We start from the raw sequence: 25,393 nt of genomic DNA, 5'->3' as shown, positions 1-25,393 counted from the left end.
GTCTTTGTATCTACATTTTAACTGATTAAAACAGTATTCTCTAACCCAGTTTTTATTTTCATGTGTGATTGAACTAACCCACCTGTTGTGCTGCAGCCCACCCAACCCTCTGGCCACACCACCAGCAGGCCTGTCCCAGGTGTGGGCAGACCACTCCCGCTTGCTGAGGTTCTGTCACGACACGGGGAACCTGACTCTGACCGTCCGACAAAACCTGAGGTGGAGCTCGGAAGAGAGCCGGCACAATGACATCCTGCTTCTAAGAGAGCGACTCAGAGATGAGGACTTCCTCAGAGAGGTGAGCTGGTTATCAGTGTCATCTGGTGATATATGTCCATAAACAGGATTTTAAACAGAACAACACAGTAAATTATGATCCAGTCTATAAATCTCATCACTGGGTCTTTATTGGAAGACTTTGCATATAGAAATGAACAATGTGTGTGTAATTTCACCTATAAAGTAAGCACTGAGTAAAAATCAGTCCATCCTTGATATATATATAATGTATCTGAGGTAACTGCATCCTTGTACTCCTTGAACATTACCTTTCCTCCCACAGATCAAAGCGCTGAGGAGAGAACGGGTAGAGACCATCTTAGAGAAGGAAGAGCTGGTTGATGATCCTACAGAGAACGGTATCATGCCCTTTCTAATCCGTCTGCTGTGTGGGTGTTAAGAGGCCTGGTGAAACTAAACCATCCAGTCTTGACTCTTCCCTTTTATGTTGAAGCGGTCTAACATTTTTTGTTCTTCTGGTTTACGAGGCTAGATACTGTGGATTTAAATCAGGCTACAGTATTGACAGGCATTGACTGCCCACCTGTGGGTGGTTGAGGTAATGCAAAGCTGTGAAACAAAATGAAGGCAGGGAGAAGATGTGACTAACAGATTCCTGTAGAGGAAACAGGCTGTTGCAAAGAAACACCAAAGAAAGTTCTTGGGATCTAATGTGAATCTGATCAACAGTGGAGTGAATGAAGGTTGTCCAACCGTACATGTCAGTCACAGAACATTATTTATTTCAAGCAATTAATCAAAATATAATTTTCAAAAAGCACCATTACATAATCAGTGCTGTTAATTTTATGAATTGCACGATTATGTTTTTATTTTTCTAATTCTTGCATGAGAGAAGCACCCAAAAATACTGACAGTTGCAAAAGCAGTGCCATGTGTCCTGCACAAGTGTATATAGCTGAGTCTTTTGATGGGCATTGATGATTTAAACAATCAATGAAAATAACATGTCATAATTTAAAATCTCAAAACCAGTTCCTGTAATCATCAGAAACAAGGACGACAGCCACCCATGGCATCACACAGTCACAGATAAAACAATTCAAACAAACAATACACATGAACTCAAGCACACAAGCCATAAAAGACCAGTAATGAAATAAAAATATTTAATTAGTTACCCAGATGGAGTTTAGAAGGTCACAATGTCTTTTACAAGATTGTTCTTTACTCTCTCTGCCTCTGTCTCCCTCTTGCTGTGGAGCGACATCAGAGCCAGCTGGCATCACTGTATCACACTTGAGTGAATGTGTTTTATGGCGTCACACTGAGGCACAGAAAGACCTTTGTCAATATAAGGTTGCTCAGTGTTTTTACATCATCTTCCTCCTCACACGTAGTTTTTTTTTTTTAATCCCTGACTATCCTTTATTGGCAGCTTCCATTTCCCTCACCTACATTTCCTGCCTTTATGTTTTGTTTTTTTTTTTTACATGACCCCAGGCCTAGTATCAAAACCACCCAAACACTAATTTCTGTGTGTCGCTGCTTCTTTTCTGGCGTTTAATCATACACACTGTGTCCTTTGATCTGGGATGCACATGGTAGTTAAATAAAAAAGAATGGGATCAAGGCCTCACAGTTAGGCCTCTCCAGGTTATGAGAAGAAAAATAAGACATTACATGGTACATACATCGTTAAAAGTTAACAAACATCTGCGCGTATTGAGAACCTTTTGAAGTTTAACGGCTGCGTCTGAGTATGTTTTCTCTTCTCTCAGCACTGTATGCTGATATCAATGGGGGAACGTCTGCTGTTGAAGAAAATGTGAGTATTTGATCATTCTCTCATAATAATTCACATACAAAAATGTGCCGGCCCTTGCTCTAAATCTCCCAACAAATTGTGTTTAAACAGCTTTACCCGTTTACCTTTCCAGACCAATTTTTCTTATTTTTCAGCGACAGGTGTTGCTTAAAAGAATCCCAGATATCTAATTTCAAATGTTGAAACTCTCAAAGCTCCATTCAGTCTAGCTAGTGGTCACAGCAGGAACAAGGCCCTCAATGCCCCACATTGTTTCACTTTCATTGTCAAGGTGTTGGAGTTGGCACCTTGCACACGCCACTGAATAGCCGGCTGTGTGTTTGGTCAAGCGTGTATTTCATGTTTGGAGAAGTGTGGCGTGCGCACATGATCCTGGTCATCCGATAGGACTTGTTTTATGTGGTACAGATGGTTACCTAATTGATCTTAGACACTCACCAAACACTTGTGTTTTTGTACTTAGTTCTACTTGTGTTTTTTTAGTTTCTGCGGTGTGCTTATAGTCTGATGAGAAAGTCTCGCTACTGTTTGGTGAAAAGTTCCCTGTTTCTTTGCTCAGGACTACGAGGAGCCACTGATGTTCTGCCTGAACGAGGAGGACGAAGAGGACGATCCGCTGCAGCCTGGTAACTTTTATTGATATTATTTTTAAACTTCATCCCGGGCAAGGTTACTTTTCTCAGAAGCCTGTTTTTAGATATGGTTGTTATTTTGGAGCTTGCTGTGCCTCAGCTGTAGATTTTGAGCAGACTGAAATTGATCACTGTTGTTTTAGGTGGCATTATAGTCATAGGAAATCGTCCAAGTAGCTTCTAATTATTAAGTCCAACTGCAGGAAACATTTCCTTTCCTGAACAGAACTTGGAACTCAACTCTAATCCTCGGCTACGGCTGTCTACCATCCCCGCAGACTGTAGGATCACATTTCAGCCCACTGGCTTGTCTTGCCCCCCCTCTCTGGAGTTTTTAGAGTCTTGTCACTCGGTGCATGCAGGGATTGTGGCACTGAGAAGGAATCTTTTTAATATGACATGCAGGGAACTCTCCTGAGTCATACCCTTCCTGCCAGCATTGACAGGGAGCAGAAATGAACCGTAACTAGGCAGCTGAAGGTGGCTTCACTCTGATCCGCTTCTGGACGGGAAGGAAAGGGGAGGATTTGAGAGTGGGAACATCCTGCGGGTTAATAATTGGCCTGTATTGCTGCAGAGCAGACTGATGCCTCAGTGTAAGAATGCTGTGGTTACCAGTTGAGGCTTCAGGCTTTATAACACTTGGCACTGGACATCTGCAATCTGAACTTCCTGTGGCTGGTCTTGTTTTCCATGCTATATGGTTTAGCCATTCTTTACTCTGTGTGCGTGTGTGTATGTGTGAGTGCGTCTTTGAAGATTCCCTGCCCATGACCTCAATCGATCCTTTCAAATGCTTTTTGCGGTTCAGACGACAGAACACTGGCCACTCGGATCCTGTTTCCCCAAGTTTCCCTTCAGTACCATGTTTGAGTGAAATAACATCTCAGCCTGAGGGTGACTCAGGTTTTATACATGTCATTTTTTCAGGATCACAATGCTTTTTGACCCTTGAAGAATTTCACTTCCTCCTTAGACATTCCTGTGCTGCTGGGCATTACGAGTGACTGGCAGGATTACATTTTTTTTAAACATAGAAGCAAAACACATTGTGGGAATCCAGCCCTGTTTTTATCAGGCTGCTTCGCTTCAGCTAATGCGTCATCAAATAGACAGACGCAACTTCTGCAGCCGGAGCTTCGGCGAGGGATGAGGAATTTTGAGCCTAGCTGTCATGTTCCCGCTGTCTTCTTGATGTCATCTCTTTCCTCCCTCAACTTCAAATTACTGTAACTCCAGTGGCTTGAAGGCACTGAGATACAGTATTGCCACCGCAGGTTGTGCAAGGTTTTGAAATGTCACTGAGTAATAGTTTAAACCTTTCAAGAAAAAGATGACAAGCTATCTCTCAGTTGTCTTGTTTCCTTCCGCCTCCCTCCCCTTTCCCCCACCTTTGCCCTCCTCATGCACCCAAAATTCAAATACCCCACCCAAAACACAAACTTGCCCCCAAATACCTGCACACACACACGCACACACACGCACACACACACACACATGCACACACACGCACCCTTTCTCCCTGCTCAACATTTTAATGTGAGTTTAGTGAACAAACAGCAAAGGCCACTTCAGCCTGCTCTCCACAGCTGAGAAGGGGAAGGAGGTCACTGTGTGCGTTTGTGTGTGCGCTTGTCGCCAGTGTTTGCGTGCACTTGTGTGTTTGTGAGGGAGAATGCAGTGGGGAAGAGCGCTTCGAAGGGGGCAAGGGGTATGTGGAAGTGGGGAAAAAAGGGGGTGTTTGTATCTGAATGGGGGTTGCCAGGGCTTTGCTGAATGCAGTTTTCCAGCAGCTTGTTGAGATCCCCAGGGAGAGGAGAGTGGAGCAGTGTGAGAATGGTGTGTGTCAGTGTAATAGGGGTAAAAGCGAGCGAGGGAGAGAGAGAACGAGTAAGAGAAAGGGATTTATGATATGGATAGTTTGGCAGGGGGACAACGGACGATGAGTTGCAACGGCAGGAACGCTAACAAGAGTCTCCGACCCCGGCTGTGGGATCTAATTGGGGAACGGAAAAACGGATTAAACCTCACACAGACCCCACAAAGGCAGCATTAATGTTCACTACTACAGTGCCAACACCCTCATGCGTGCACACACACACACACACACACACCCTCTTTCTATAGTCTCAGTGTACCCCTGTTTCCCTTCTCTGCCTACAAAAATCCTCTCACCCCCCCCCCATTTCTCTATCACATTCCTTCATTTACGTGCATTTATAAACCCGTGCTTGGCCTCTCTCCAGAGTGCCGTTGTCTAAGTTGTCTCTTAAACACCTTTCACCATCCCATTCTCTCACTTTTACCACCTCCAGCAGAACCAAGTGCTTGTGTCCTCAAATGGAGCACTGTACGGCTGCGAGTTGGCAGGAGGAGGAAAAAGGGGAGAAGAAAAAAAAAAAAAACAGCGTGGAAGAAGAAAACAGCAGCGGCTCTCACTGCTGTCTCCATGGTGAGGCTGCTGACCTGGCAGTCTACCCCCCCTCCCTCCCTACCCACCCACGCTCCAAACCCCGTTTCCCCCCTCAGCTTGGCTTTGACATGCTAAAATATGGAGACGGAGAGAAAGAAGGACTCTCTTCAGACGTGGCATCCAGGCATATTTTGGTTGAATGGTTTGCACTTGGAGTGTGCAGCTTGGTAGACATCTCTGAGACAATCATGAACTCACGGGGTTAATGATTCCTCCCGGCTCACCTCCACTAAGCTGTCTGCCCTCGTGTTTGTCTTCGCTGTAGGTTCTGAAGTCACTCCTATGTTTGACTTTGTCTCCGTCTGTTTCTCTCCCTCCTTCAGTCACTCTTTCCGGCCGTCAGTACACTCCTCCCCCTGCTCCTGTCAGCATGTGTTGATCTCTCTCCCTCTGTGCTGTGTGTGGTAGATGAGTGACTGAGGGGTGAACAGAGGAAGACTTGGAGACCCACAGGTTGGCAAGGGGTTTGAGAGGAGTAGTCAGAAAGACAGGGGAAAGTTGTAGATACAGTGGAAACTCAAGAAAAGGGAGCAGAGAGTGAAGACAGGGTTCGGTCCCGGCTCTGTCGGACAGTTGGTGCGGAGTTGTGGAGGGGGAAGGGGTGGATTTTAGGGGGAGGGGTGTTCGGGGGAGACAGAGGGGAACATGCTGCCTCGCTCCTGAAGTGTCAAGAGTGTCTACAGCGGGGCTCTGGAGAAAGACGAGTGAACACTGTGGCTACGGTCCGTTCGGCTGTTGTGAAATGGATTTAAACTGAAGCACTGATCATTTATTTATCAAATGCCTTGAGGCGTTTGGATGAAGAATTCCTTGAAGACTGCAAATCATGGATTCTGACTCTGACTCTCCTTTCAACTACTCATGGCCCTCGTTTCCAAAGATGAGGATGCGCAGGAAGACGGGCAAAAAAGGTAACACTGAGTGGTGCTCTGATTGATAGATGTGAGAATCTTACATTATAAATTTGTAACGTAATTGTCTCTCCATTCTGTCGCACTGACAGTCTTACTCGTATGCATAGCCTTTAAAGCCACTTCATATTAGATTTTCTTAGAATAACCTTTAAGACAAATTGTTACTGAGCTGCAGTGTTTCACAGCCATTAGATGGCTAACTTGTTCACACACACAGTCTTTCCCAGTTCCATTTCTTTTCTTACAGCTACATCAGTGTCACAGATGGCAGATGGAACTGCCCTCCTGGCAGACACGTCTCACCGCTCACTGTGGAACAATACAGTTAAAGTTAGACGGTTGCCACTACACACACTTATTCACAGGCGTCCTCTGTAGCAGTGTCAGTCAGAGTGCAATAACCTCATGTTTGCCAGTGATGTAACCTGATATCTGACAGTATGTTGGGGAATGTCAGATGTCTACTCGAGGCTGATTAAGTGGTTTGGGGCTTTTGACATCCTCGGCCCACACTGTTGTTTGCATGAATGAACCCTGCTGAGGAGTCCCGGCTTCATGTGATGTACAGGGTCAATGAACTTATTTATCACTGCTCAGGCACCTGCACTTGATCGCCATGATCAGTTCTTTATGTGTCACTGAAGTGTTCTCAGAGCTCAGTGTTTGCTGCAGTTAATTGTCACTCCCTGAAAACCAAAATCTGGTTAATCCTGGTGCTTAAACTTGGCAAACAAGTTTGTTTCTACATCATTAGTCATGGGAGAGCTGAAGAGAAAGCTTAGAATAGTGCAAAATTCAACCAGAATGGTTTAACAGTTCATTGCCTGTGTGCAAGTGGCTGTGTGTGTTTTTGAGGAGGAAAGAGAGAGAGAGAGAGAGAGACAGAGGAAGATCAAGTTACTGCCATGTCTGTGTCATGGCTCAACTCCAGTGCTCTTTTCCTCATCTTTCACCATAAACTTTGCAAGATTATCCATGTTATTGCTTCTTAATTGTGATTGACATCTGCAAATTTTATCCACACTGGCCTGTCTGTGCTGTTGGCCGGCAGAGCAGAAATAGCATCGCTATGTAAACTTTTTTCAACTGTCCATATTCTCTCCAGGTGCATTTAGACATTTTCAGAAGTCAAACAGCCCTGGTGTAACAATGCACCTGTGAAGTGAAATGTGATTTCAGGTGCGCACGGCCACAAGTTTATTTCTTCACTCTGAGGACTGATCGCTGCTCTCTCTGGGTTTACCTCCTCCTGGATCTCTCGGGCCCGGGTGACGCACTCTAATGTAAACACAGAAAGAACGGACAGTGTGATGCTTGGACCAGGATGTTTGACTGCAGGTGTCATAACTCAGAGTTGGCTTGTGGATTTTGGTGGACAATTGTTTTAATGATTTAAACGGCCCTCCACGAGCACTGAAGTCGAACAATTACCTCTCCTTTTTGGGAGGTAATAACACCTTCTATTGTGATTCTTTCAGACACAGCTTGTTGTTTTATTCTGTGCCCAATTTCTCCCAGCTCTCTCCATGGTGACAGTTGTTTAGCGTGGCTTAAAAAGAAACTGACATCATTGAAAAGGGAGAGCTTAGATAAATAATCCATTAATACTCATGATAAACAAGCCGAGGTGTTTACATGATCAACAATTATGATGCTCTGTTTACCTTGAGCTTTTTGTTTTTGCCATTTTTATCACACCAGCAGCTTCCAGGGAGAGAAAACCTTGAGAAAGGGCCCTTGTGAACCACCACCACCACCCCCCCCCTCCTCCTCCATCCTGCCTTCCTCGATCTCTCTCTCCCAGGGGTGTGCATGGGGTTAAAGGGTCACTCTCTGCATTTAACTGCCCTGGTCTGGAAACCTGGCAGTGACTGTGGTCTTTGTCTGGCTCTCTGTAAAGCTCGAGCTGTCTCTTTTTCCTCAGGCACTGCTACTGTATAGGGTTGGCTCTCGCTCAGGGACACGTTCTGAATATCACATCACATCCAAATATACCTTCTCTGAGCAGAAATCCTATACAAATAGCCCCACGCACTGCTCCGCGTTCCTGAAAACCTTCTTTGAAATGGCATCCTGCGGACAGTGCTCTCTGCCTCAGCGAAAGAACGACAGCTTCTCCGGCAGTGAGATTGATTTTGTGCAGCTCTAACTTGTTAGTAATATGAACTCCCTGCTTCTCTGTTATTCCCCCAGTTAACTAATGTTAAACACAGATCGCAGCCCCTGACAGTAATGTTCACTGAGGCGGCGTTTATGGGTCAGAGGTGTGTGAATGATCGGGCCCATGGCAGCCAGCTGTGGTTTTGGACCTGGACCAGAACCTTAACTATTAGTCCTGTCTGTCAAGCTCCTTAAGTGGGCTCATATGAAACAGTATCTGCTTTCAAACAGTGGTTTGACCCTCATCCAAGATCTGACCCCCTTTTCTGGATCTTATGTTGGACTCTAATCCTGCGATACAGAGTAGAAGGTCTAACATGACTTTGTGCAGGTATTACGGATCTGTGTACAGTGTTATGCTTTCATGTGGAACTAAGAGGTTGCAGACGTTCTTTTGGGCAGCGGAAGAACAGGTTGTAATGTCGAAATATCTCCCCAGATTTCAGGTGGTAGTCACTCGCAGTACATTTAAGTTCAGGGAGATATGATGTCGTCCAACCTCCGTGCATCCTGCAGTGGTTCGGCTTCACGTTTGTGATGGAACAGGGATCATCTGGTGTCCTCATCAGTGTCTCCCTGTTGCCTCGCAGATTTATTGGACTCACCGCCTACAGGAAGCACAGCCAATTGTTGGTCTGATTTATCCTCTGCTACAAATGCTGGACTTCTCTCCTCCTACACTGCGGTGCTGGCAGCTTGGCAACGATGTATAAACTGTGGATGAGTTTTTTAAGAGGACTCTCCGTTTAATATCTGCTTGAGGAGTTTAGTTGAGAGCAGCAGTGCCAAAGACATGTTTTTGCACGGCTGGCATTGTTTGCCAGCGGAAGGTGAGACTGTCATTAGGGACATAATAATATAACCAAGCTAATGAGGCTGCCTCTTCTGGTTAGTGTGACGAGTGCTGCATTGTTCTTACGGCATGCTAATGTGGTGAGGTTTTTTTTTTCCAGTGCAGATTGTGAAACCCCCTTTCCATTGCTGCAAATGTGTGCTGCATGCTGTCATACCTGTTAGCAGCTGACTTTAACCGTAAACTGTGTCTGTGTGCTTCCACTGAAGCGCCGACGGGGGGCTTTGATTTCTGACCGCTCATGAGTTGTTGTGTGGTGAGTCCCTTGAAATTCGTAGCAGAGTTTGAAAGCCCTCAGTGAGTCAGAGAGTAAGGGATAACATCTTTCTGTTCAGCAATAGTACAGCAAGAAATTCATCATTAAAGAGATGGAGACACATTTCAAACCATCAGTAAATCAATCAACCCTATTTCTACTCAAGAGATCATTGATGGGTGACCCTCAATTGCAATGACAATGAGTGAGTAGTAGTTTTTTCCCGTGAGGACTTTTTGAGATAGAAAGGCACCAGTGAGTATCAGGTCTTCCTTTGAGGGAAGCCACCTGTAATTTATCCACTGATGGTGGACTAATAGCAGGTAAACATTCAGAGAGAATAAGTCAGTAGTCTCAGAATCCTGGCTCATGTTTGATTGAAGCGATTTACACGGCATTCAAGCGCAGCTTTTTATGAGTAACTACACAGGCCATACTATGAGTGTGTTGCTGAGTCGTCAGATAGAAAACTCATACAATATTTTGTATTTTAACACACAATATGAACTACTTTCTACTACTCCTTAGTAAAGTAGTGTAAACTCCACAGAGGAAGAAGAAACCTCCCTCGTCCTCTTCCAGAACGGACAAACACGCAGTAGATGTCGTGTGCATAAAACAGAACAACAAAACCACAGAGTATACACATTTGATGACAAAGTATCTGATACGAGTAGATTATATTTTTATAAAGAATGGGCTTCACAATTGGACTTGCGTTCACACAACCAATGGAGCAAGAGCTACTATGAAAGGCACTGGCCTGTCCATCAGGAGCGACTAAGGGTTCAGTGTCTTGCCCAAGGATGCTCTGACATGTTGAGTGGGAAATTGAACCGTCAACCCAGTGATTAGTGGAAGACCCACTCCACCTCCTGAGCCACAGCTGCCTGAACACAACCCTGTGAATTACAGTCACATCGCATGATCTTTGTCGGCAGACGAAGGTTGTCATGACGTCTTGGGACTTCTATTTTCCATTTTTACTGAGCATATTAAAAAGATTTTGTCCATGTTGGCTTTACAGTTTAGTTCATTTTCGACCTTAAGAGAATCAAACCTGCTGACGATTGCAAGCTCATATTCAGTACTACTGTTTTATTCAGGACTGTGCATCATGAGCATTCAATTTAAAAGACTGTACATGTACATCACAAGGATATACAAGATGTAGTACACAGACTTGCAGTGTATACTGTATGAGCACCAAAAACTGCTTATACTTTGTTTATTTTAATGTTTTTATGCCTAACATCTACAATGGCATTTACATATTACTGAGTTGGACTTGTAGTATAAAAGTGTATATTTGTCTTTTTGTCTATTTGTGTAATTGTGTATATTTCATTAAATGTTGCAAGCCTAAGCCTAACCCAAACAAAATATGATAAAGGGTCTCAAAGGTTTGTTGTAAGGAGTGCTCTGGCTGGTAACTCATATCTGTAGGTTGTTTCTTACCTGAAATACTTTCTCAGAAGTTGTGTTGTGGAGTGGCTGTGTTTTGTGCAGAAGGAGCTGTGTGTGTGTGTGTGTGTGTGTGTGTGTGTGTGTGTGTGTGTGTGTGTGTGTGTGTGTGTGTGTGTGTGTGTGTGTGTGTGTGTGTGTGTGTTTTGAGAGCAGGACTGTTTTCCCCCGCTAAACAGCAAAAAGCCAGGCTGCTGCTCACAGTGACTCTACTGTGCCCAAAGGGTTGCTCTCAATGCTACTGTGTGCTTACTGGGAGTTATTTCCACTAACCCACCGTATCGACGGCAGGGCGGGGAAGAAAACATGGCTACAGATGCCCACTCACACACCCGTTCACGTGTGTGTGCAAAGAGCCAGACAGACACACACACACTTGCACAGAGAACGAACAATGACATGCAACTGCCCAGGATGTCTATGTCACTTCCCGTGTTTGTGAGAAGTTATTTGGTGTTGCTGTGGAAACCAAATGTAATATTGAAAAATCCCCCCTCTCTCTCTCTCTCTCTCTCTCTCTCTCTCTCTCTCTCTCTCTCTCTCTCTCTCTCTCTCTCTCTCTCTCTCTCTCTCTCTCTCACACACACACACACACACACACTCTCTGTGGCTCCCCCCTCCTGTAGAGAAAAACCAGCCCATAAGGGAGAACCAGGCCTCGTCCCCGACTCTGGCAGCAGCTGCCAGATTGTCAGCGATGATACATGGCAAAGACCGAGTGTACGCCAACACCATGCTGGTTGACCAGGTGAGTCTTTTGTTCTACTCAGTGTAGGTACAAATATACGGTGTTTATAGATATATAAGGTATATATGTCAGTTATATGTTTCATAACGTTAACATTTCGGCTCATATGATGTAAAACGTTCCGTTCCAAGAGCCACAAACCAGCCTGAAATGGTTCCTTCACTCTCTCGCTTTTCTGTTCTAGGTTGATGATGCTGACATTAAATACCGCTCTCCAGGGGAGGAGGAGGAGGCCAGCCCTATGCCCCATGTTGGCAGCCCACGCTGGCACCCCCTCTCCATGAACCCCCCTGACTCGAAAAACTGCTCCCAGAACCGGCACCCACCCTCACCGCGTATCGGCGAGAGGGGAATCCAAGGCTCCGGCCTGGAGAATCACAGGGAGCCTTCCCCTCGTGTCTCTCCCCCCTCTCCCTTTGCTTCCTCCCCGGCTATCCCTTCCTCCCCACTGGCTTCCCCCTTCCGCTTGCTCGAGGGAGCACTGAGGCGCCTGCCAGTTTCTCCTGCTTTGAATCGCAGAGGATGCAGCTTGACAGAGACGAGCCGGGGCCTGAGGTAGGACTTTATTGCCGTTCAGTATTGAATAAGGGAGCTGTAGCTCACAACTGGTTATTTCAAGTGGGAGAATAAAACACAAATTAACGCAGACTCATTCATAAACTTGTTGTGCACTCTTGTTAACAAGAACCAAAAACATTCCAGTGACTGACCCAGACTAAGACAAGCAAGCATCATCTGTGTGGAATTTCAGCAACAGCATTTCGTGACGTTTTGCACTACGATTGTAGTCGGCGAAGGTGCGGAAAGTGACAGGAAGCCTGGACACAATTGAGCTGTTTGTGTGTTGAAGTTGCTGAACATTCCTTCCAGTTTCCTCAGTGCTGTAGGATCTCCTCTGTGAGCAATGAAGCTGGCAAAATGCTGCACAGTTTAATGTCTGTGTAGCCTGGACTTGGCCTTGATGACGGCCCACTGTGAATTTTAAAGTCATTCAAGTTCATCTCCGCTTATCTGTGCAACATAATGGAAGTCATCACAGACACAGAGTCAGCATGTTATCAAATAGTGCGCCTGAGTTTAGGATTTACATCTGACAAATACTTGCAGACTACTTTTGATTTAATTTTTTTTTATCCTGCATCTGCATTTATGCTTGTGTGTGTGTGTGTGTGTGTGTGTGTGTGTGTGTGTGTGTGTGTGTGTGTGTGTGTGTGTGTGTGTGTGTGTGTGTGTGTGTGTGAACAGTCCTAGTCAGGAGTGTGACAGCGGAGAAGACGATATACTAGGACATTCATACCCCTGCTCATCTTTAAGGCAGCAGGCCATCCTGCGAACCAGCTCGGGAGAGGAGAGGGACTCTTTCGACGCATCACCAGACTTCAACCGCACACACTCTGACAGCACACACCAGTCTACCAAGGTACACCGTCACTAAAGGTGTTTTGTCCTGAGACAGCAGACTATTTATGACCATGTGGCCCTCTAGACGAGAGATTTTACAACTTTTGACAGTTGACAAGTTGACAGTTGAGCAGGTCACCTCTGCCTTCTGTTTCCACTGTGACATGATGTGCTGAACGGACCTGCTGTGTCATTCTTTCATTCAGTTATCAATTAAAACATTTTAGGCAGCACATTAAAGTATGATAAAACACTAAAATGTATCATAACATGACACAATGGCAGCTGATCATTAGCTGATGAGCCCCGACTGTCAACAGATAATTAATGTGAACAAAAGTCACTTATATGAAGTGTGTGAGTGTGTCCTGCCTGATCCATTCCTTCTGATCTGCTTTATCATCCAGAACCCAGAGGAGGCCGAGGTCCGCCTACGCTCCTACTCCTACTCCTCCCCCAAAGCAAAGCCGTCACGGCCGCTGCTAAACCGAGACGCAACCATTGGCGACCTGGCAGAAGGTGAGTGAACTGTGACCCCTTTTGCCCCTGTGACCTCTCTGTTCCCAGGAGCCAGCTGAACGGACACATGTGCCTCTAACAGTGGGCAGACCAGACAGGTGTCATAAATCAACTGAACCCCTTCATAAGTGTATATGTCTTTAGTGTCAGCTCTGCTTTGATAAGGCTCCAGTGCTCATGCCAGTGCGCAGCATTAAGGCCATCCTTTGTCCCATGTAGATGGTGCATTCAGCGGCGGCAGTCGTTCTCTACTCCAAGCTTTATCTCTCTCTAAATCCCTCTCTCGTCTCAACCAAGTTAGTAAGTACAAGAGCAACGTCGAAAAACGGCAACTTATACGCTACTGGTCGGCCTGCGGGTAAATGATGGCGTGTCTTTTCACTCTTTTTTCTGGTGAGCTCTGGGATAAACTGGTGGTTATCATGACTGAAAGGCATATCTTGTGTATTTAAAGTTTTCGTGATCAAGTAATTTGAAAGTATTTTTTATCCGTGATGGAAAATCTACAGTGAAACTATTGAAAATGATTCCCCCGATATTTTGATCACACAGTTGTGCAAAACAATGATGTTTCTCTGTGGCCCAAATTGTGCAGCTCTGTGTCTGTGGTGGGATTTTGTTTTTGGTGGTGAGTGCAGCACGCATGATGTGAAATGCACAAACCACTGTCTCAGAGAAGAACATTATTATTTTGACATGCTGGGAGATCAAGAGCAGACTTTCTCCAAGGACTTTTTTTCAATTTTGGGTAATGAAACAATAGTCATCTAAACAATTATTCATATAATGACCGTTAAGTAGAGGTCTGAATCTTTAAGAGAGTGTTTTTTTTTTTTATCCTGAGGCTTCGGAAAAAAATACTCTCTACGTAACTCTCATAGATCATCTGGGGGAGGACTTGTTTCTACTTTGAGGGTTCTGTTTTGTTTCGACTCGGGTACATATTTTGTTTCCCTCTTGGTTTTCATTTTCCATATTCAATGTCATCTGGTTTTTCAAGGCAAAACTCTTGTGCTTTGTTTGTTACTTCTCTGTAGGGGTCAGCTGGATCCAGATTCTTTTCAGGGGTTCTTGTGTCTTCTAACTCAATTCTGATCAGGGATTATGGTTTTCTATCCCCTGGGTTGATTCACTTTTAATCTGCAATAATGTCTTCATTTTCATTGACATGTATTTCTGCCTTTCTCATCTGCCTGTCCTTGTAACTCTACCCTACAGAGCAGAGAGCATTCAGCCTGACTGACACTCCCAGAGAAAAGAGGTAAAACTAATGTCATTTCATGAGCGTTACAGTCATCTGTGCTCACATGTTCCTCCCTTCTTTTAGGCATCAGTGTTGACCAGTATGTGTATCCCCAGTATAAAGCTTGTGGTTGGGGTCTGAGCGTGCAGGATGTGACATACTTCCTGTAGCAAGGCCGGGGGCCAGAATACACTCTGATTGCAACCTCAAAATAACCCTGATTAAACAACAAAACTCAGGCTGTTCCGACACTCCAGACCTCAGGAACATCAACGATATTTAATTTGCTTTGTGTACATATTGTAGTATCTGTCCTGTTCATAGATCACAGGTGTACTGAATTAACATTTGCTTGACAATCATGCCATATGACTTATTTTGTTGTGATTTCATATCTGCCACCATCCATATTCATTTTACAGCTGATTTCATCCCACTGCCTCGTAAATGTATCACGTGCTAATACATTTTTCTAATAACCATGCATTGCTAACAGAGGAAACATTTCAGAATATCATAATAGGCAATTAGATTATCATAGTAAATCATTAGATTCTTGCATTAGAATATTTCATATTAATACAACAATATTCACAACACTAGCCTGAACAAACTCACCGACCATTTTGTCCCTCATAATGTCAATATCCATAGAATTTTTGCCTCTGCCTTATAGGAGCAATTTGTAAGATATGGCCAGAATTTTCGTATAAAACATTATGAAGATCAACATTATCAAAGGTGTCGATGTAGTCTATGTAGTCTATGGGCTATGTCGCAGAGTTGTAGTTTCAGTTGTGTTTAATGAACAAAATAAAGTCCCCAAATCTCAAGGAACAAAGTACTTCTATTTTCCTTACTAAACTGATACATATACATATTTGTCACTTTCTTCCCGTTCCACACCTCTACTGTCCCCGCCTGCCATGTCTTGTCAATCCTGAAGTCAGAGCCTTGATCAGAGCTGCTGTAAATCACCTCTGTAATGTGTCTCTTGTTCTCAAACTGACCTCAGTCATTCTTGGAGACCCTGGCTCCACAGCTAACTGAGCCAGGAGATAATTCACCAAAGGTAGCTAGCACAGAGCAGCAGTTGCCGGTTACCCTGTGGATATGCTACCTCCTATGTTTTCAGAACTACCTTTGAATTCTGGCTATATTCTACAAAGTATGCTTTTAAGCAATTGGCTATTACATTATATATTTTACCTAAACAACATCTACGTGACTATCCACATTTAAAACCTGTAGTCATCCTCCATTTCCATACACACTTACTGAGTCAGGAAATGGTTTGTAGACTCTAATCTTAGGTGATGTTGATGTCTCCTGATGAGCCCAAAACAAACAAGCCTGGTCTGAGGTGTGTTATATCCATGCAGGGTTTTGGGTTTCCGTAAGCGGGCCCAGTCAGCAGAGGAGGAGAGCAGCGCATCACTCCAACATCTCACCCTCACAGAGTTCCTCAAAGAGTATGTTTTTCACCAAAATGGCCTCACAGCCATGCATGTGTGGCTTAACTCATTCTAACCTCTGTCGTGAAACCACTCCCCAACTCATCCTTTAACCACATGGATTCTCTGCAGCTGTATGTGGTCATGTATGAACTTTCAGCAGCAGATTATATTAACACTTTTTATGTCTGGACATAGTATAGGTTTCATGTGACATTGCATGTTGATCTTCTGTATGTTTTGTCACTGTTGACCTAGAATGTTTAGTGTAGCAAGCATAAGTTGCTGTCAATAGTTGACACATTATTAATTGCATCTTGACAAGGTCACACTATAAATAGAATCCACTAGAGTCCATAATGACTTCCAAGCATGCCAAGCATGTTGTTAAGAGTAATAGTCTGTAGACTGGGGGTCCTGGAAGACTGTCTGGACATTCTTTCATTCCAGCATGACACCAATCCAGCTCCTCTTGAATGTTAAATGTAGTAAAGTAAAGATTAGTTTTATCAAGAATGTGCATGTTGGGCCTGAATGCTACAGTCTTCCACTGACCAAAGTAAAAGGAGAAGCTGTGATGATTGGTGACTAAAATATTCACACCTAAACAGGATTGAGGATGAGGAGTGGGACAAATACATAATCCCGTCTAAGGTCGAGTCCGAGAAGTACAAAGTAAGCCGGACCTTCAGCTTCCTCAAGAGCAGGATGTCGAGCACTCGTAACAAGACCAAGGTGAGGCAACACAGTGGAAAATATGATTCCTGCTGGCTAATGTTTCCCCTGCATGCTTGAGTCCCTTAAGTTGAACTTTATATAAGAAATCCGGAGCTAAAAGGCCTCCCGGAGCAGCGCAGTAAAAGGTTTACCACCTTTCAGACAGGCCAGGTCAGGATTCCTGTGCTGGGGAGCCATTGTCTGTGCACACTGCCTTTATTTGGCCAGGGAAAAAATCCCCTCTCCACTGGCCTTAGCAACGGGACACAGTGAAAATATCCTCTTACATAATGCGTAGACCCCCCTCCACTCAGCGTGAGGACCCAAAACACATTCCATAGTATATTTTTGATTTCATAAACACGTGCGCGTCTGTTCAAGTACATGTTTCCATGTGTTCACAGACACGCGATGCACATGAACAAGTCAAAAAACAAACACGCACTCTTAGACTTCCTTGTGAAGTTTGATAAGAAAATAAACATTGCACTATCACACACATGCACAGAGGGATCCCCCACAACAGCAACCAGTCTCCATGGACCTTAACAAAGTAAACAGAGAAGCTCACTCAGAGGCTCCATTATCTCCACTAGCTGCACACTAGCAGGTGTGTTTCAGCAACAAGGAGATCGCTATATGTTCTTCCTGCCTGCTGCTCAGAGTCACGTTATTTCTACTCTGGACGTTCACATGTTGTGGCATTAACTGCAGTAAATGGCAGATGAATGAGTGAGTTTCAAATATCTATGACTCATGTTGCAGGTGAAGGGGAAAGAGATGAAGGAGGGAAAGGAGAAGTCAGGAGCCGCTAACGGACACCAGTTTGTTCCCGTGTCTCCATCTGGTCCCGCTCTCTGTGTGGCCTGTGATAAGTCTGTTTCTGGGAAGGAGCTGTTGCAGTGCTCCAGTAAGTGCCGCACTGTCAGTGCTGTTGTTGTTTTATGTCTGTGGTGGCAGAACTGTTTAGCGTTTTTGTAAATCTCCTTGCACGTGCTGCCATGATGTTTTGTTTAGCAGATGATGTCAAGTCAGTTTTCTTCCTCCCACAAAGTCAGCATGGATCACGAGGAGCAGGGCTGTTTGACAGCCATCTGGACACTGACCTCAGCGATGTGTTAATTTTGTTTACTATCAGCTAACTCATAAAAACGAACCTGTATTTCATCTGCCTTTGTCTTTAGACTGTTTCCTGAATGTCCATAAAAACTGTCGGGAGTCTGTCACAGCCTGTGGGAAGGTAATTGCCACACCACGCAACTCATGTGATCTGAAAACCAACATGATTTCAAGTGATGGTACTTACTCTAGATTACTTTACAAACATTAAAAACAGCTGCTGGGGACAGACGGTGAATGTCTCTGGCTACTTTTTGTCATGGATAACAGCCAAGGTACAAACAATCCTCAGTCAGTTTGAGTTATTTGTAGGAATCAAAGACTCACATTGAGCTTCTATTAAAATACTCCATCATTTCACAAGACAGACTATCTCTCAGGGAAAGATTAAAGGGCCATTCTACGATTATACGCATACAGGTCAATATGCAAACACATGAACTAAACTCCACAGGTTGCCTAAGTACCTTGTCCACTGAAAATCTGTAACTCCCATGTTGTCGCTGTGCTTTGGCAATCACTCTTGCTTTCCCACTCAGTGTTCCCAATCTAGTAAATTAACATTAGAAATGTTACAAATCTGTAACTGTGATTCCTCTGTCACTCAGTTTTGCCGCCTAACAAAGGCTAAATACCAACAAAATAGATAAATCAGTTAACTGAGGCAGGTTAGGAGGAAGCGGGTAAAACAGGAAGAGTAAATTCCAACACTTGGTGACAAAGGAACTCCCGGAATGTGACAAACATCACAAACTGATGATGTATAATGAGAGTATCTGGGGGGGCGGCTCTTTGATGTTCTAGTATCGGTATAAATAGCCTCCAGAGCTGAATGAATTTGTTGGGTCACAATCATAACAATCTTTATATTGAAATTTGAAACACAAGCAGGATGATTTACAGCTGTTGATGTTAATATGATTATGTGTTTCCTCAGAAGCCGCAGGAAAGGAATGCGCTGCTGATGAAAAGCAAGGCCTTGTCTCTCCCACAGAGTGAGTCCGAAATTACGGCATGCCGCCCCCCTCGTACTGTCCTCCCTTAGTCTTTGATTAAGTTCTTACCTGTCCTCCCTTGTTTTTCCTGTAGTAGACCCCCACTCCCTCTCTTCACTGTTGTTCTTTCCCTGCTAGGAAAAAAAGTTAAATTTTAATCCACCTCAGCGGGGGATCTGGCCTGGATTGTGTTTATGTGTGTGTTTGTGCACGAGTACAGAGGTTGAGTGTTTCTCTTATGTCGACAGGATCATTTTAGTTATTGATGTATTGCGTTTGATGTCTCACAAAGGTGTTGTGGTCAAACCCCGTCGGCTTCAGTTGCTAAGTGTCGTCACAGCTGTAGGCTCAGCGTCCAGTCACATAACAGAGGATGGGAAATGCAGACCTCCTCGCAGCTCCATAATTCAGTTAGAGTTACAATCAAAGATCTAAACAAAGCATCTGAACACAAAACAGACAGTCGAAGTATTTATTTGTTGAACGGGAAAGCCTCCAAGGTTTGACTGACTCCTCTTCCTGCTCCTTGTCCTTGTCTCCCCTCCAGCCTCTGTGAAAGAAAACTCTCCAGCCAGTTTCTCCTCTTCTGCTTCACTTCCCACGACGACCAGAGAGAAGAAGGAAACAGTCGCCCCACTCTGCAAAAGCCTCTCCATCTCTATAGACAGCAGGTAGGATGGCACTGTTACTACTGTACATAAACGAATACATCAGAGGGATGTTTGTAACACTTTTAATGTGACCATATTTAACTCTTCAGGTCAACATACTCTACGTTTAACTTTAAGTTAAATTCATTATTTGGCATTTCAGTGAGTTTTTGTGTTGGTCAGTTCGACTTCAGACTCCAAACTGTGGAGACTTTTAATCTGTTTATCCATCTAGATTGTTTTGGTGTGAGTCACTGAGTTCTGGAGATATCAGCTGTTGAGTTGTGTTCCCTCTCTCCGCTAAGATGGAGCTGGATAGTACTCGTGCTCAAAGTCCCAATATTTGTATTTGAAAATCTCCTCTCTTATCTTTACCCAGTCACTCAAGATAAACCAGACAATCTGTTGTGAGCGGTAGTAATGTTGCAACTGTTTTCTCTCCACCAAACTACACCCACTGGGTGCATCAGCTCATGAATGAAAGGCCAGATATCCAAGCTAACATTACAGCCTAGCCAAGGAGGATGCCATTTTTGTTACATCCCATGCTGTCATTAGTGCGAACCTCTTGTCCATAAGTTAAAGTACAACATCCCACACCAAAACAAATCTTGATGGATAAATACCACTAGGAAGGAGGAAAAAATATATTTCTGCTTTTGTGGTAAAACGTCCCTTGAAGTAATTAAAACCTTCCTTCATCTTAAAAAATGTCCATGTTCAGGTCTAACTTATTTTGTCTTGCGCAGACGACTTAGTGACGCAGCAGGAGCAGACAGTGAGTGCAGTGCGACAGCTTTCACAAACAGCTCATTGTCTGACGAGGGAACTCCGGTCACAGCGACTCCCCCGTCAACAGAGCCGCCGATCACCGCACAGGGTGAGAAAGATGAGCTTACATCATAATCTGTCATAACCTACACACGTATGAAATTGAGAAAAAGTGTACAGTGGATTGTGTTTTTGTTCCTGCAGATGCTGTTGCTGCTTCTCTTCTGAGCGACCTGTCAGCTGACCTGTTTGGACTTGAGGTGGAGTCCTGGAGTCTGGCAGTTGGTCCTGACTTGTGCAGGCAACACGACAGGCGCACCGTTAAACGACAGGATGTTATTTATGGTGGGACAGCTCTTCTTAACACAGTTTTTTTATATTATATGCTGTGCATACTGCGTCTGTAATTGTAAAAAAGATCCCATTAATTGAGTCAAACCTCAGTGGGTGTAACCAAAGAACCACTTTTTCAGTACTCAGGCTACAGTAATAGCTTCCTAGCAGAGATGTAGACTTGAGACTTGGCTTGGACTTGATCAAAATGACTAAAAAAAGCTCTGCTAGCTGGCAGACATACTGTGCAAGCTGCCAAGTTGGAATCGCATGTGGCAGATCTATTACACAAATGTCTTTTTTTGGAGGAATTTGTTGAAATTAGCTACTGAAGCCAATTAACAAGCCACTTCTACCTTTTGTGGTTCCACTGGGACTCAGCCAAACATTGGCTTGCCAGGGTAACATCATTGTTCACAGAAGTTTATTTCAATCAGTGACATCATTTCCACCATCTGCACCTGTAAACATGCGCGTTTATTTTAGTACCTATAATCCGCTCTCAATACCCCCATATAGAGTTGATGCAGACAGAGCTGCACCACATACAAACCCTGACGGTCATGTCGGAGGTCTTCAGGAGAGGCATGCTTGAGGAGCTGCAGCTCAACTGGGACAGTGTGGCCCGGATCTTCCCCTGCTTGGACCCCCTGCTGCTCTTTCACAGAAACCTCTTTGGAGCGCTGCAGGAACGCCGACAAGCTGCAGCCCAACCTGAGAACCCCCGAAATTACCTCATCCATCAGATTGGAGATGTACTGCTTCAGCAGGTTGGTGAATGTGCATTCATGCACATGAATACACAGAAACATGTTCAGTAGTCAGTGTCTTACGGCCTCTTTCTCAGTTCTCAGATGAAAATGCAGAGAAGATGAAGCAGGTGTATGGAGAGTTCTGCAGCCATCACACCGAGGCTGTCAATGTCTTCAAAGAACTGCAGCAGCAAAACAAAAAACTGCAAAACTTCGTCAAAGTAAGTTCCTGCAACCAAGAGAACCTCCTGTGCATTTAAAATAAAGGTTCCAAAATGAAATGTCTTATGGAAGAGGTCGTCATTGTGGTGTTTACCTCTCTGCACACAGCAACAGAGCAATAATTCTCTGGTCAGACGGAGAGGGGTCCCAGAATTCATCCTGCTGGTCACTCAGCGTATCACCAAGTACCCAGTGCTGCTGGAGAGGATATTACAGTACACTCAGGGTACGTCAGCTCGATTGTGTCCTAAACAAAACCATGAAAATATGCAATAATAACTCTGTTATGTATTCTGTGGAACACATTGTGTGTGTACTTTTAGTGCTGTCTGATTGGAAAACAGTGTTTCGTAGAGTGCAAACTATCATTTTAATGTGACTTCTGTGTTACATATTTTTCCCCACAGAAGGGAGTCAGGAACACTCTGACCTCTCGAGTGCCCTGGCTCAGATCCGTGACATCATCACTGCTGTCGACCTGACTGTCAGTAAGTACGAGAAATGTCAGGAGCTGCAGGAAGTGCTGGCTCGGCTGGAGAACAAGAGCTTTGCCAAGCTAAAGAACGACAAGGTGTTTCGCAAACAGGACCTGGATAGCAAACACAGGGATCTACGACATAAAGGGCTGGTCTACTGGAAGACTGCCACAGGACGTCTAAAAGGTGTGCGAGAGGTCATCTGCACCACATGATCCTTTGAGTTTATGAGACTTCCAACCTACATGTATTTGTTTTCTTCCTTTTTCAGACACATTGGCTCTCCTGCTTACCGATGTTCTGGTTTTCCTACAAGAGAAAGATCAGCGCTTTGTATTTGCTGCTGTGGTAAGCTTCAACTGAAGAACACCTTGTTGTCCAGCTCTCTGTTACTTTCTCTCCATCCCTTAACTTATTTTCGTGGGTTATATCTGCTTTTTCAGGACCAGAAGCCTCCTGTTATCCCTCTGCAGAAGCTCATTGTGAGGGAAGTAGCCAATGAGGAGCGAGGGATGTTCCTTATCTCCGCCTCCTCAGTGGGACCAGAGATGTACGAAGTTCACACCAACACCAGAGAGGAGAGGAATGCGTGGATGAGGCACATACGACAAGCTGTAGAGAGGTGTGTGTGTGTGTGTGTGTGTGTCAAGTCTACAGTGTTTGTCTGTTCTTCTATTCAAAATCTGTGTCTGGTTAATGTGTGCATGTGTGTGTGTTACTCATTATCTAACCCACTGGTCCACCTGGCAGTTGTCCTGAGGAAGAGGAGGAGGAGGAGCGGAGTGCTGAGACAGAGGAGGCCAGGCGAGCGGCAGAAGTGAGAGTTCAGAAGATAACAAAGTTCCAAGGTAACCTTCAGGTTTTCACAACATTTAATCAGTTGATCATCATCATCATTATCTCATGGAGCCGTGAAGAAATCCTAATCTTTGTGTTGGTTTTGTGTAGAGACACTGTTGGGTCAGGACCAGCGAATCTGCAACAGCCTGGAGGAGAAGTTACAGCTCTATGCTGAGCTCACAGAGTTAACCCTCCGCTCGCCAGAACCTGTACCACATCGCCATCTGCTGGTACAGCCTGACACAGACAGCGAGGCGCCACGACAGGCCTCCGCGCTGCTCACAGCTGCTCTCAGAGAAGGTAAAAGAAGCTGCTGCGTGACTACAAATGCTGCAGTCCTGCATCAGCACAGGAACTCACTATAGTCTAATGATGATTATGATTCACGATTAATATAAAACAAACTTGAATTCACAATTTTGGCAGACTTTTTAGTCACTACACTGAGTAGCATTTCCACACATTACAATCCAAAGTCTTGTAGTTAGTTTACACTTAACCTAATTGTATCCAGTTACTTAAAGCCCCTGCTGCATAGCCATAGCCATATTACTTTTTAGGACTGTGTTGCTGAATTGAATTTTTTCCTGTCAGTAAATCCTGGTCACGGCAGGAAAAGCACAGCAATACCTTAAAACATTAACAATGGCTGCATGCCATTAACTTTTGCAATTTTCAGGTCCCCTGTTGAAGGAGTGAGTACAAACTGTGTTAGAGCTTCCAGGGACACTTAAGTGAAATGATGCAATCATTCATTTTATTAGGTAATTGTATTAGTCACTCACAAAGTCAAGATATCTGCTATTAAAAAAAGGTCTTCTGGGACTGGACGACTTGTGCTTTTATCATTCTTATCTGTGTGTCTAGTTTAGTGACGTCCTTGCAAAGCTCAACTCAGCATGAACTAGAATAAGAGAAAGCTGATGTGAGAGTGTGCAAGACTTTCATTCAAGTGAGAGTGTCAACTATAATCGGCACTGCTCCGTTACAAATAGAAATTGGACTTTTGTTTTAATTAAAAATGTGTACTGAACTTTGAACTTTATCAATTTTATAAGAATAAGTGATATGGTATACTGTAGGATTATGTTGTTGACATGGATAGCAATTTGATAGCCAGACTTGTTTACAGAAGACCTGTTCATGAGTTTTAAAAGATATATGCGTCTTTTCTGCAGCAGAGAACCTGATCACCATCCTGCAGGCTCGTGATGGCCTCTCTGTACAAAGTCAAAGCTCTCCTGTCCGAGGACCAGAGGGCTGCAGCTACAACAGCCACGGCAGCAGCATCCAGGAGTCTCCCTCTGAACGTGAGTCACAAACATACACAGAATATCTTAAAGTCATTTTGTGACAATACCACTCCAATATTGGTGAACTGCAATCCCCACATATGTGCAGGCCAAGCAGTCACATTGACCTGGGCCCTCTCTTCTGTTCCTGTTGCCACAGCGGATTATCTGAGCACGCTCAGTATGAGCTCCACCTCTCTTGGATCAGACAGCGAGCTGACGGGGCTGGACAGTGCACTGTGGAGCTCTGCCGTTGAGCTGAGAAGAGGAGACAACAAAGGGACATTGTTAAAGGTTTGACTGCTGTGCTACCCCATGAGCAGTGTTAATAAAATGAATATGCGCCACTGATTCTCTGTAGTAACACAGTTTTCTGCAGGTTGCAGAGAGCGTCCAGAGTCTGACTCAGCTTCTCTATAGTCTGCAGGTGAGCAGGTTTCACTTCTGTAACTGAATGCACAAGTGGATGTTTGGCTTTGTGAAAGGGCAGGATTCACATTAAATACACAATGATAATAGATATTAATGTATTACTTTGGCTGGTTTCCGACATATGCCTCTATTTTAAATCCTTAAAAATCTTTCACTTTTTAATCTGTGATCGAGCTGCTCTTACTTTTATGTTCAATGTATTAGAAAACAAAACAGTCAAGTTTTCATTTACCTGAATAGCAAATATATAATCTGTCTATAATAACTGTTTTTTAGTCCATTTAATTTCCTTTTTTAAGTTTTGTGTTTACAACTTTTTAGAAATGTACATTAAAATAGATTTTTAGGGGTTTCATAATTTAGATTCAGTTATCAAAATAATAGTTGGTCAATAGTTCCCCCCATCTCTAACTTGACAATGATTAAGTTACATTGTGTGATCAGTTGTCTACTCATTGTATTGGCAGGCTGCTGTTACCCTCCAGGACAGCTGCCAAGAAGTCCAGAAACTCCTTCTCCTGGAGGGAGAAAGACCGCAGCTCCGGACGCTCACTTCCCTCCAAAACAATCTGGTATCAGTCTCATGATAATCATTTTGAAATAAATGAA

General features: G+C 44.2%; 1 protein-coding gene across 7 annotated transcripts in view; it reads left to right on the top strand.

The window, feature by feature from the left end:
* LOC119019835 (rho guanine nucleotide exchange factor 28-like) overlaps positions 1–25,393 on the top strand; it is a 37,312-nt gene that overhangs the window by 9,119 nt on the left and 2,800 nt on the right. For 2 of the 7 annotated variants that reach the window (XM_037098736.1, XM_037098735.1), the window contains exons 7-36: positions 97–298; positions 563–638; positions 2,022–2,068; positions 2,628–2,694; positions 11,447–11,568; positions 11,753–12,123; positions 12,814–12,988; positions 13,377–13,488; positions 13,708–13,788; positions 14,707–14,749; positions 16,114–16,203; positions 16,797–16,920; positions 17,668–17,812; positions 18,087–18,142; positions 18,959–19,016; positions 19,564–19,687; positions 20,416–20,546; positions 20,642–20,782; positions 21,290–21,540; positions 21,618–21,743; positions 21,853–21,970; positions 22,152–22,406; positions 22,492–22,568; positions 22,664–22,842; positions 22,971–23,068; positions 23,169–23,360; positions 24,239–24,370; positions 24,513–24,646; positions 24,732–24,779; positions 25,252–25,356. In XM_037098736.1, coding sequence (XP_036954631.1) covers positions 97–298; positions 563–638; positions 2,022–2,068; positions 2,628–2,694; positions 11,447–11,568; positions 11,753–12,123; positions 12,814–12,988; positions 13,377–13,488; positions 13,708–13,788; positions 14,707–14,749; positions 16,114–16,203; positions 16,797–16,920; positions 17,668–17,812; positions 18,087–18,142; positions 18,959–19,016; positions 19,564–19,687; positions 20,416–20,546; positions 20,642–20,782; positions 21,290–21,540; positions 21,618–21,743; positions 21,853–21,970; positions 22,152–22,406; positions 22,492–22,568; positions 22,664–22,842; positions 22,971–23,068; positions 23,169–23,360; positions 24,239–24,370; positions 24,513–24,646; positions 24,732–24,779; positions 25,252–25,356 — 3,880 coding nt within the window. Of the gene's footprint in view, positions 1–96; positions 299–562; positions 639–2,021; positions 2,069–2,627; positions 2,695–5,819; positions 6,085–11,446; positions 11,569–11,752; positions 12,124–12,813; positions 12,989–13,376; positions 13,489–13,707; positions 13,789–14,706; positions 14,750–16,113; positions 16,204–16,796; positions 16,921–17,667; positions 17,813–18,086; positions 18,143–18,958; positions 19,017–19,563; positions 19,688–20,415; positions 20,547–20,641; positions 20,783–21,289; positions 21,541–21,617; positions 21,744–21,852; positions 21,971–22,151; positions 22,407–22,491; positions 22,569–22,663; positions 22,843–22,970; positions 23,069–23,168; positions 23,361–24,238; positions 24,371–24,512; positions 24,647–24,731; positions 24,780–25,251; positions 25,357–25,393 lie in introns of those variants that run through there. The other 5 variants (XM_037098737.1, XM_037098738.1, XM_037098739.1 and 2 more) reach the window with 5 other exon arrangements.

This window comes from Acanthopagrus latus, chromosome 5, assembly GCF_904848185.1.
Source record: "Acanthopagrus latus isolate v.2019 chromosome 5, fAcaLat1.1, whole genome shotgun sequence".
Classification (NCBI taxonomy): domain Eukaryota; kingdom Metazoa; phylum Chordata; class Actinopteri; order Spariformes; family Sparidae; genus Acanthopagrus; species Acanthopagrus latus.
Note: the sequence above shows the minus strand (reverse complement) of the source record. Positions and strands in the feature narration are given on the sequence as shown.